The 12822-nt window shown below is 45.5% G+C and overlaps 1 protein-coding gene across 1 annotated transcript; it reads right to left on the bottom strand.

Moving 5' to 3' along the window:
• Window positions 1–2809: 2809 nt before the first annotated feature.
• LOC141558996 (cytochrome P450 1A1-like) lies at window positions 2810–11424 on the bottom strand. The gene is given in 8 exon segments (XM_074296979.1): window positions 2810–4375; window positions 4683–4769; window positions 5118–5241; window positions 5365–5454; window positions 6265–6391; window positions 6819–6887; window positions 6890–7680; window positions 11286–11424. Coding segments are annotated over 7 exon segments (1551 nt in total). The 5' UTR covers window positions 7658–7680; window positions 11286–11424; the 3' UTR covers window positions 2810–4089.
• Window positions 11425–12822: the final 1398 nt, after the last annotated feature.

The following is a 12822-nucleotide window of genomic DNA, read 5'->3' as shown; positions in this document are numbered from 1 at the left end:
TTGTGTCACTCTAAGCCAATCCCTTAAGCTCTCAGGCCCTTCTGGTCTCCTCATCTCTACAGTGGTGCTGGTGAGAAGTAGTACTGGATAATATGCATGGTCTCTTTCAGCTCTAAAAATGGTAAGCCATATATTGTCATTCAGAGGTTGGATCCTAGTTAGTAGAATCCCTTGGGGAAAGTCAGTAGGATAAAGTGAGATGTAAAGGTGGGATACAGTCAATCCCCTAGAACTAAATTCAGGAAGAGCAGTTTACTACTGGGCTATCTTAAAGAAAAGTTTTGATCTCTCTGGTTTCATTTATAAAGAAGGGATTGGATTCAACGACCTCAAAAAACACTTCTGATTTTAATCTCTGAAACCTGGGATCCTAAGAATAGTTTATATATATATATATATATATATATATATATATATATATATATATATATATATATATATATATATATATATATATATATATATATATATATACAGAAGGTAGCCCTTAGCTGCAGAAGCCCAGTCAAAAATGATAATCAGATAGTCTTTAATTTAAGAACATTTCTTACAATGAATTTCTTCCTAGAATGGGCAATCAATCCAGTTGACCAAGTGATTGTATAAAAGGAAATTTGTGCAGAATTCCAACAAGGGCTCCCAGAACTCCAACAAGGGCTCCCAGAACTCTTCCTATTTTTACTGCAGTAGAACTGAAGCCATCTTCACTATCTCTCTGGTGGTAGCCCTGTGGTTCAGGAAAGTGAAGGAGGAAAGAGAAAGGGGACAAAGAGAGAGAAGGAGGAATGGGAACTCTGGAGGGAAGGACTGAACTGGAAGGGAGAAGGGGCTTAGGAGAGGGGGACATCCTCTTCTCAAGCTTCATTTAGTTCTTGCCCAAAATAAGATCCTCCACTTCTAACCCAATCAGTGTCTCCCATTACCCCAGGGTGGGATCTAGTAGTATTAAGAAAAGGAAGGAAGGAAAGAAAATTCCATCTGTAGTAGAAAGAGTACTAGATCTGCTTTCAGAAAGCCTTAATTCCAATCCTGTTAGTTATTAGCTAGGGTAACACCAGGCAAGTCACTTACTTTATTTAAACATTAGTTTCTTCACCTATAAAATGGAGCGATTGGACTAGATGTCCCTTCTATCTCTAAATCTGTGATACTTGAATCTATGAAGTGAAGGGAATGACTCGGAGATTCTTAACCTGGAGTCCATGGACACTATGGGATCTGTGGGTAGATTTCAGTGAATGTGGGAACTTATGCTTATTTTTAAAATATACTGATAACTGTTTCAATATAGCTAATTTTCTTTGTAATTCTATGTATTTTAGGTTACACACGAACAAGCATTATTTTGAGGTGTCCAATTGCTTCATCAGACTTCCAAAGAGGTCTATGACCCAAACTTGGTTCAAATCCGCTGGAAATAAATGATTCCCAAGATTCCTACTATCTTTAAATCTCATGAATTTGCCACTCTTCCACTCTCACCCCTACTTCCAGTGATGCTGGTTCTCTAGCCCAATACTGGTTTCATCAACAGCATCCCCAATCTCATCCTGTTGTTTATTATTAACCCCAGATTCCCATTATCCACTTCCAAGATGAAATGCTGAAGATATCCTGAAAAACGTCTGAAATATAACATATTATATTTAAAACATTCTTAAATATAGAAGAATTTGATTTTTGGTATTTGTAAATATGTGGTTTTATTCTATTTATGTGGTAAAACAGGGAGGATGGAAATTGGGCTTAAAAGTCCCTGGTGGTAGCAGCAAAAAGGGAACTAAGTGGTTCACTTGTATGATTTTTTTTTAGCCAGTTCTAAATAGTTTTGATGATTTTTGCTTTATTTCCTCTTTGTTGAAATGAAGTGTCCTTCCCTTCAAACCCCAAATCCATTTTCCTCCTTGAAGAACTTATGTGGTTCATTGGAGGTTCCCTGAGTGTTTTCAATGCTAGTAGCAATGTTAAAGGGTTTTCTCCTATGCCCTCTTCCTTTTCACTCAAACCCTCAAGGGAAAGGGAAAGGGGAAGTTATAAATAGGATTTAATGCTGACTCTAGAAGTAGACAAAGAACGGAAATATTATTTACCAGCATTCAAGAGGGAAAATACATTCAGTTTAATGTGAGCTTTCCATTCTAGGAGCTACAGTTGTGGGAGAAGGGTAAGACAATGAGGAGATGGGATAGGATGGGATTGGTGCCAATGGTGCCAATGAGACCAGCTCCGAGACTGGGAAAGTAGCGGGGGTGAAGAGAATGAAGAAGGGCTTGAAATGTTGAAGATTACTTTCTCTCTGCTTTCCCAAGTCCCTTCTCCCTTGTGGTTCAGTCCTTCCCTCCACAATTTCCTTCTTCTTTCTCTCTTTTTCCCCTCCTTTGCTTTCCTGACCCTCAGGATTACCATCAGAAACAGAGTGGAGAGGTCCCTGGAGCCCATGTTGGAATTCTGCACATTTCCTTTTTCAAAAATATATGTTACTAATACTTTTTCTTTTTTGGTAATGTTAGTATCACTTTCAGTAACTCCTCTCCCCCAACAGAGCCTTTCTTGTGTATATATATATTTATATATATATATATATATAGTCTTGCATTGTTCTGTCTATCAGATTGGTGTACCATGCATTCAAATAGCAGACTGTTCTCGTTACTGTTTCACATGCATGTGTCTTTTGTTCATTGTAAAGACTGCAAGTTCCCTGAGGACAGGGTCTGGTAATTCCTTCCTTATTTCAAACCCTATACTGTAGTGTAGCAACTGAAACACAATGACTACACGTTGAAGTTCACAAACATCAGCCACAGAGTTTGGGGGATACATGTTTATTATTTCACGAATAAATGAAACATAAACATAAATGTTTCCAATGCTTGAGTTACTTTTTTTTCTCCACCATAGACACTCAGGGCTAGAAGAGACATTGAGGTCATCTAGTCGTTCATGCTCGAACAAGAATCCCCAGCTCAACATTTCTAACAATTGGTCACCTAACCTCTGCTTGAAGACCATCAAGCAAGACCATTGAAGATGGGGTGAGCCTTATTTCCTGAGGCAGAACATTCTCCTTGGGGATATTCCTGATCATTAGGAAGCTCTTCCTTATATTAAACTGAAATTCACTTTCCTTCTGGGGCCAAGAAAAAAAAGCCAAATCCTTCAATTGCAAAATACTAATATGCTGAAGACTTAAATACAAAGGCTTGGTCCAAGCAGACAAGGTTAAGGGATGGATCAAAGAAAGTAGGGCAGCATCTCGTATAATTTATTCCATTCTCTATTCTATGGTCATGGGGCTCTGGACTCTATATTCCTACTCCTCCAAACTCTTATTAGGTACCACTCAGTCACTGGCTCGTCAGAAAAATGACTGAAAAGAGGCATCAGAATGCAAAGGCTCATGGGAAGGTGGAAGAAAGTTGGTCCTTGCTATGGCGCTCACAGGACCAATTAGACCTATATTGATCTTATTGGACTCATGTTACTATACTAAAGGTGCTGGTCCATGACTTGCTCACCCTTGGAATCTGGAGCATTTTTGTGAAACTGAGATTGGCCCAATGTCAATCATGTAGGCAAGCTTTATTTACTGATTTCCCACCTGACAACTCTCTTCCCTGAACCCACCTTGATTTGCCTGGAAAGGGGCTCAAAGTTTCCTTCCTTTCTGCAAAGAAGAACAAATCTCCTCATACCCTAATGGAAAGGGCCAGTATAAACGGCTGGTCCCATGTCCTCTCTCTTAGAGTTCTCAAACACTTTGCTTGAAGTTTTCCGAGGCTCAGGGCTCTCAGCTCTCATCCCCAGCCAAGCCTCTTAAACCCAAGAACAGAATACAAACATTCTTTTAGTGGGGAGTCTTGTCCCTTTAACCCTTGTGCTAAGAAGGGGTAGGCTCCTGGGAGCCAAGAGGAAAGGTCAGGGGTTGGAGGACAAAGAAGTCCCTCTTAGGGGATAACAACAGGATGTCAGAAGTCAGAGCACCAGAGGTGGGCAAGTGTTCATCAGCTTCAGTCTGAAGCCTCCCTCCACACTGTTGGAGCAGGCCAGGGAAAATAACAACATCCTATCCTGGAGCCTTTAGTTCTCCTAAGAGCGCAGCTTAGCCTGGAAGTGCTCACAGCTGGCATGTTTCATGGTCAGTCCATAAATTGGGGTCAAGTCCACTTTCACTCCAGAGGGGACACTGAACTCCATCTGATGCAGGAGGATGGCCAGGAAGAGGAAGACTTCCCATCGGGCAATCATCTCCCCAATGCACTTCCTTTTCCCCAGGCCAAACATAATCACCTTCTCACTCAGGGCTTTGTTGATAGTGCCATCTGCACTGAGAAATCGCTCTGGCCGGAACTCTGATGGGTCCCCCCATATTTTCCTGTTACAGGAGGAACAACAGATGAGATGGGAGTTTGGGAGATCGGTCAGGATCTCCCAACAGGAGTCAGAGCCCTAGAACCAGACTGAGAACTGAGGATTAGGGACAAGGGCAATGTAGCATGTGAGTGGGTACCCTGCCCTGTAAGATTGGCACAGACCGCAGGCCAAGGCCTAGCCTCTGAAGTATGGCCCAGAAGGCTCTGCATGGAGGAGGTCCCCAGCCTTCCGCTGGGCTGACAATCATCATAAGACACATCCAAGGCTCTCCCCACCAAGACCCCTGTCAGGTCCCAGATTTGACTTACTGGTCATGGTTAATCTGCCATTGGTTCACAAAGACACAGCGTCCCTTGGGAATGTAGAAGTTGTTCAAGGTGGTGGCTCTGATTGTGCTGAGTAGGGTAAAAAACCTCTGTCAGGCTCGGGAAGAAGTGGGGACAGGGGGTGGGTATGTCCCCCATGGCTCCCTGCTCCCTCTCTTTGCAGACACCTCTGGCTTCTACTACCACTGCTCTCTTCCCTCAGTAGAGACTGGGGGAAAGAAGTCATGAGGGACTGAATCTACTTCCTCTGACCTTCCTCATTCTGTCCCAGAGACATTTGGACTTGTGGATGGGGAATGATTCTCCTCCCTGATTTCCCTCTTCCCATCTTGTCTTGTTCCTGGTGACTTCTGGGTACTAAGGGGAACGGTGAAACTCAGGTGTGGACAGCTGATCCTCTTGTTTACAAGGTCTCACCTATGGGGGATGGTAAAAGGGAGGAAGGAAGAGTGCCTAAAGGTTTCCAGGATGAAGGCCTCCAGGTAGGGGAGCTGAGGTTTGTCTGAGAGCTTGGGCCAGCGCGCTCTGCCAATCACTGTGTCTGCAGGACAAAGGAGGGTCAAAGCATGCAGAAGAAAGCCACCTCTCCCTCCACACCTTGTCCCTTCCCATCCCCGCCACCCCAGAAAGAGTCAGGGAGGGTCTTGCCACTCCATCCACCTACCCAGCTCTTCCTGGACCTTCTTCTGGACCTCAGGCTTTGCCACAAGGTACAGGAGACTCCAGGAAATGCCCGTGGTGATGGTGTCAAAGCCTGGAGAGAGAAGGAGAATAAAAACAATAATTATAGCCACCATTTGTAGGCTTTCAACCTCATGAGGGAGGCGCTATTATCATCTCCATTTTACAGACAAGGAAACAAGAGATTAAATGATTAAATTTAGTCTAACACAAGGTCTGAACTCAGATGTCTCCTGACCCTAAGTACAGTGCTCCGTGCATTTGGGTGACAAATGCTTTCACCAAAGTGAAAGATTATTATTACCTTCCTGTGACATAAGAAGAGTAGTGATTATTATTCCCATTTTATCAATGAGAAAATCAAGGCCCACACAACCTAAGGGATTTCCCTTGGTTCCCTCCAGAATGTCACTGGTAGAGCTGAGACGAGCCTGCGTAGTCTGTGACTTTTTTGTTGTGTGAAAGGGCCTCCCAGACACGAGCCAAGAGAAGCCAGCCATTTCTTGAGTCTGGTGTCCTAGATCTCTTAACATGTCCCCGGTGAAATCTCGAGAAGCCTTCGTGGGGAAAATTTTGCTCCTGTGGGCCAAAGATGTAAAACAAAACTCCCCCAGAACTTTCCTGAGGAAGAACTTGTCCCCAGTCAATGGAGTCTTGATAGCTATAGGCATCTACAGAGCTGTTCTAGCTGGATCTGAAATTAAGATGGCTGGTTTTCCCCTGAATTCAGATGGAGCAGGCTTGAAAGGAGATAGGTTGTTTGGCCCTGGAGTGAGGGGAGGAACACATTGGAGGTAGTGAGGAATCTGGGGAGCCTTATGGCTGGGCCCAAAGCAGGTATGGGACTGGGCATTTGGAGGGCAGCAGGGAAGGGGGCTTTTACCAGCTCCAAAGAGGTCTATGACGGTGTTCACTATTTTCTTTTCTGACAGCACAACATTCGAATTCTCATCCAACTTCCTTTCCTGGCAGTGTTCAATTAAGCTGTCGGTGATATCCCGAATGCAACCCTGGTGAGGCAAGGCTAGAGGGTTAGGGTAAGCACCAAAGTGCGGCTCTGGTTAGCCGCCTGCTCTCCTCCACCTGCTCCAAACCCCATACCTTCCCCACTTTGCACCTTTTCTTAAGTTGTCTCCTCTCCCTGGAATAGGTGCTCCTTTCCAAGCTAAATCCTCCCCATCCTGCCAGGTCCAAGGAAACTCCTGCTTCTTCTAGGAAACTTTCTCTGATCTCTCTGAGCTTTCAATGAGCTTGTCCTTTTCTAAATTCTTCACTCATATGACTCTTCCTTTGTAGAACATCTGGGTTTTGTTTGTTTGCTTTTCAATCTCTCTCTCTCTCTCTCTCTCTCTCTCTCTCTCTCTCTCTCTCTCTCTCTCTCTCTCTCTCTCTCTGCAAAATGCCTTATTCCTACATCTGAGTCCCTTTTGTTGTTACCTTTTCAAACCTCTTGTAATGTTCATTCACCAACTTTTGAATATAATTAGTGATTTTCTCATTCAGGGTCCCCGGAAAGCTGCCATATTGCTGCTGGGCAAGTATTGGAGCAGAGGGATGAAATCAGCTGGATTTCCAGAGGCAGTGACTTCTCCAAACTTAGTACTCATAGTGACAATACTGAGTAGTTCTTGATCTTCATGATTGTAGCGCTTTCCAAAGCAGATGGCATAGATGACATTGGCCACAGACAACACCACGTATCTGAAAGGGTCGAATTGACCCTTCTCCTCCTGGAACTTCTGGATCAAGCATTCAGCCTCTTTCTTCACATGTTCCTCCAGGTAGCAGGAGGAAGAGGATGGGGAAGAGGACATGGAGAAGGTCTTCAGAGCATTCTGAGCCAGCTTCCTCCGAGTCGCCCATGCCTCCCCCGCGTCAGGGCCAAAAGACATGGAGTCACCATCTTCAATTAAGGAAAAGCTGTAGAGATTAGGTCTGCCCTTGAAGTCATCTCCTTGTCTTATCAGGGCCTGGCGAACAGTTTCCAGGCCACTTAGAACCAGCACTGGGGTGGAACCGATCTGAATCTGCATCACATCACCGTACTTCTCTCTCAACTGGGCCAGGGCCAAGTGGGGATTCTTCCCTAGCGTCAGGATGTTGCCAATCAGGGGCCAAGCCCAGGGTCCGGGTGGGCTCTTAAGGCCTTTTGGAATCTTTTCAGAGTAAGATTTAATGATCCAGAAGGCCAGGGCGAAGACAACAGAGGCCAGAAGAAGCTCTGTGACTGAGAAGGTGCTGAGGGATGCCAATGTGGAAAGTGCACTTGTTATCATCTTCGGCAGAGAGCGAAAACTGGCTGTTGAGAGAAAAGCAGGAAGAAAAACCTGTAACCTTGGGAATGGGGAACTGGAGGGGTGCTCAGGAGGGATCCTGAGGTCCTGTGATCTCAGCAACGTTGGGAAGATGGCTAAATCTGGAGGAGGTTTCATAGCAAATTAAGAATAGAAAGTTGGAACCCAGTGCTTCTGAAGCAAGGAACCAATGAACTGGAACTGTCTTCTATCTCTCCCAATTTTCCCATGGATGTGCCCTGACTCCTTCTACCAGACCCAGAGTTCCCCAGATCCAGAAATTGTGTTTTTTTCTTCCCCTTCTCCTCCCCTGCCCCTTCTTCTCCTCCTCTTCCCCATACCTTTCTTTTTCCCTTCCTCTTCCTTTACCCCTTTCTTCTGTTTCCCCCCCTCCTGCCCCTCCCTTTCTTCCTCCCTCTTCTTTTCTTCCTCCTCTGCTTCCACTCCATTTCCCCTTTCCTCTCTTCTTCTTTCCCTTCCTCCCCTCCTCTTTTTTTCTCCTCCTCTCCCTCCTCTTCTTCTTTCACCTCTACCACCCTTCCTCCTTCTCCTCCTCTCTTCTCCCACACTTCTTATCTCCCTTTCCCCTTCCCCCTCTTCTTCCTCCTCTTCCTCCTCCTCCTCCTGCTTTTGCCTGCTCCTCCTGTCTCTCAGAATTAAGCACAGAACTGGACTCACAGGAAAGGCTTTACAAAGTTTATTGGACCCAACAGCCCTAAGAAATTTACATACAGGGACCCAGGACTTAAATCAATCAGTCCTGGTTGCTCACAGTCATTTGAGATAGCATCAAGGTAGATACTATAGTCTAGGAGGATAATAGTTATTAGGGAGAAGGAGGGGAACATGCAGGGTATCCTTCCCTTCAAACTTTTCCTGGGTGTGAGATCAGGTCCAGAGCCTCACCTCAGCCCCTGGATACTTGCCCCACTGTCCTGCCCTCTTGGGAATAGCCTAGGAGATTAAGAGGGAAGCGATTCCCTATCCCTACAGTTTTCGTTAGGAGAGACAGAAGGTCAAGTCCTGTCCTTGTTTCCATCCCATTCTGAAAACAAGGACATAACAACCCATCAGCCTGGAAGATTGAGACTGTTGGAACTTAAGGATTCAGATGGTGGAAACACCAAATGTTCTACCTTATATATATTGGGGTGGGAGGGAGGGGAGGGGGGACGGCAACTAAAGGTAAGATAGATAGAGTGCTAAGCTTGGAATCAGGATGATTCCTCTTCCTGGGTTCAAATCTAATCCCAGATACTTTCTATCTGTGTGACTTTAAGCAAGTCATTTAACCCTTTCTGCCTCAGTTTCCTTATCTGTAAAATGAGCTGAAGAAGGGAATGGCAAATTATTCCAGTATCTTTGTCAAGAAAACCCAAGAAAACAGAGAATTGGATGTGACTGAAAAGGCTGAATAGCTCCTCTATCCTGGAGATACAGGAATGGACCCTGATCCCTTGGGGAAAGTTGCTCAGATCTACCCCCAAGTTATCTGCACTTCTGTTTAAAATCCAGTCTGAAAAAGGGAGAGTAGCTCAGCCAAATGATGTTTACTCAGCGCCTGTTGTGTACCAGATATCACTCTGGTAAGAGCAGAGAGGGACAGAACGAGGATATGACAGCAGAACTAAATGCAAAGCTTAACTAACCAGCTTTCTTCAACTCTGCTGCAAGCTGGGGATGGGAGCCATCATATCTACTAGAAAGCTTTGAGTCTGGGCCATGATCCTTGGCCTTCAGCATACAATGCACAGCAGGAAATTTATGGTTAGTTATTTCAGTGCAATTAGGGATGAAATGTGGGGGAAAGGGAAGGGATGATCTGAAGTGCTCCTTAGAAAAAGACAAGAATTGATCCCTGGGGAGGCGAAATCCAGTCTATGCTCTCCTTCTCACTATAGTTTCAAATGAATGAATGATAAGATACTACTTTATCATCCAGTCTCCAAGGGAAAGGGAATATTCTGAAAGTTATTTGCTCATTGAGGTTGTAAGGAAATTACCGCCTGGACTTCTGAACTAGATGTTACCAGAAAGGACGCTACTTTTTGGACTAGACTAAGAAAGATCATACCATGGTGAATGCAAATATAGGGATGAGCATCAGAAGAGAGTCAGCTTTGCATAGAGCTCCGGGGCATCTGGCTCAATATCTAGCCCATTGCCTTGCAATTAGAGGATTCTCAAGGATGTTTAAATGGATGAATGAAGCTCCAAATAATGGAATAAAAGTATAGTAGAAATAGCACCATTCAAGAAGTTGGGAAGCCTTCTCTCCTCACTAGTCTCCCAGTTCTGGTTCAGCAGTCTTCTGGACTATGAGTATGGCATTCCTTTCAGCTTTCCCACCATAGGAGAAAAAAGAGGGAGATGTAATCAATGAATCCTCAGCCACATAGTATTTCTCTGTCTTTGAGACATTGTCTTAAGTCGGGCAAAAGCCAAGGATTGCAGTGATCAATGGAAAACCTCCAACTCTTTCCCAGAAGTTAAGATGCTAGTTGGGGATGAGATGGGCATTGAGCTATGTTAGAGCAATCTTCCAGGGCCCTGCTCAGGCTAAGGATGGCAGATAACAGCCATTTTTCTTTTGGAAGAAATTTCTAAGCTCAGATCAGACTAAAGGTCATAGCTGGACCCAATATATGGAAATAGACCTAGATACTGGTAAATTTTTCTGTAAAGCATCAAGCCTGCATCCTCTCATTCTATTCTCTGAAGTGTAAGATTTCTTTTTTGAAGTATTGATTTGTACCTGTAAGGTCCTCAAGAGCAGGAATAAGAAAATAAAAAGCCTGGATAAGACTACCGTCTTATCACCTGGCAGATTTGATTCTCCCATACCCAAACCTTCTTTTAAGCTAACAATTTTGAAGAATTGCTATAATTTCTGTAGCAGAGCTCCTAGGGCATCCTTATCTTCAGTCAGTTAGAGAAAGAATGACAAAGGGACTAGAGTTTTCATAGGCGTATCCCTAGATTAGAAATCCTTGGAGACTGGCACAGCTGGAATGGGTGTCCTGGAGGCCTGAGAAGTAACACCTGGCACTGTTCCTGGCAGAGGAGGTATTTAACCCATAGTGATTGATAACAGTGATGCAATAATATAATACCACATGTATATATGGAACTCTATTTCTCACAACAATCCAATGAGATAAGTAGTGCAAGTATTATTACTTCCATTTTACAGATAATGGAACTGAGGCTAAGAGAAAGTAGGTGATTCTGCCTGCCCAGGGTCACACAAGATGGTGAAGGGCAAAGTCAGGATTCAATCCCCAATCCTTTTGATTCAAATCTAGGATTCTTTCCACTACATTAGCTGTAGAGTTGATTGCAGAATCCTTTTCTCTTAGGGTTATAGAAGGAGAATGGGACTGGGTGTCAGAACACCTGAATTTTAACCCTGGCCCAAATGGACTAACCGAATGGCCTTGAATAAGTCATTTGACCTGTGTAAAGATTTGCTTTTCTTCTTTAATCTCTTAGGACCTTTTCTGCTCTAAAAGCTAATGATTCCCAATCTTGGATGCCCTGCAAAGATCAAGAGACAGAGCTGTTTTTCTTTCATTGTTGCAGGGACAGTGGAGAGGACCCCAGCACTTACCTGTGCCTGACAGAGGGTCAGCCTGGACTGAGAGTCGGAGACGTCTAAGACCGAGGACTCGCTCAATCTAGGCTGAAAGATGCTAAGAAGTAATGTCATCAGAAGATGTGAAGAACAGAGCTTCCAGCAGACCTTTATATGCAACCCGCCTCGTCTCTATTGGCTGAGATGATTGGCAACGTCTCGCATACGCCTTTAATGGGCGGGGCGAGTTGGTGGGGTCGCCTAGTCCGGAGAAAAGACTGTACCCCAGTCAGAAAACAGGGATGTCAGTGCCTATCCAAAAGTTTTGGCAGGGATGCAGAGGAGCAGGAGAAGGGGATCCTAACTCACTAGGGGGCGCCCGGGTATATTATTGCAGGGAGCAGGGGGTCGGCGCTCTTGGGCCCCTCATTTCTTGGGCTCCTTTACTAATAAGAGCGGACCCTCACGTATGGGCAGACTTCCAAAAGTAAAGTCATTCGGGTTTTTCGGAGGGCGCAGGGGGAGAGTCCAACCTGGGCTAGGGTGGAAGGAACATCACCCCCTCGCTTCTGCAGAGTTTTAGGGCAAATTCGGACGGCCAAGTTCGAGGAGGTGCTGACTTTTCCCAGGGTTCCATCCAAAACATCTCGGTCTCTGTCCCCCCCTTCTTCCCCCGGCGTACACAGCAAGGACAGCGCGGGCTCCCACTTAAATGAAGGCTTTGTGAAAGCGTTTAGTGCAGAGCGTTTAAGGACAAGTGTTCATTCCCTTCCACTTAGCCTTCGGGGTAAAGGCGCTCGGGGAGGTGGGAATGGAGGGCTGCCGACGGATGCGGGTCCCGCCTCTCAGGAGCTGTCAGTGGCTTGGCTCAGGTTACACAGTGTCTAAATTCGCGTGAGAGATTTATCTCGACCCTCGGTCCTCGATCCCGGGTCAGATATCACCCGCAAGGGAAGAAGGGCCAGCCAGGAGGGAGGGCAACGGCGGGGGAGGGGAGGGAGAAAGGGGGATGGTTAGGGGTGAAAGGAAAGGAAAAGGGAAGAAAGGAGGGCAAGGGGGCCCGCTCCTGACTGCCCTCGCGGGCAGAGTTCCTCCGTGGCTCTTCAACCCCGCCGCCCGTGAGTCCCGGCTTTTCCGCCGGGCACTCACCGCCAGTCTGTCAAGCGCTGCCTGGCCATCGCGTACCTGTTCTAGAAAGGTGCGAGCCCGAAGCAGTTTTCTGCACCTTCTGGTTATACTCAAAGCGGGTCTGTTATTTTCCAAATAGAAAATTTCAAAACATATTTTTTTAAAAATGCTTTGATTTGTATATGTTTATGAGACAACCAGATCTTTGGGAAGAAGTGCGGAGAAAATTCTAAGATGGTCGTGAATGAGCTCAAGATGGGAAGGGCGGACCGGGATGGGAGTCGTGGAGGAGCCTACGAAGAACCGAGGAGTAGTCCTCCTCCCTGTGCTCCCAACTCCCCACGCCTTTGTCCTCCCTGCCTGTTCCTTAAAGTTCACCTACAACACCTGGTCCTGCTAAGTCATGCCGGCCCCGGGTCTCAGCCAGCCGGCCGGAATTGGGAAG

Source organism: Sminthopsis crassicaudata, chromosome 2 (genome assembly GCF_048593235.1).
Source record: "Sminthopsis crassicaudata isolate SCR6 chromosome 2, ASM4859323v1, whole genome shotgun sequence".
Taxonomy (NCBI): Eukaryota; Metazoa; Chordata; class Mammalia; order Dasyuromorphia; family Dasyuridae; genus Sminthopsis; species Sminthopsis crassicaudata.
This window is presented reverse-complemented; position numbering and strand designations above follow the sequence as displayed.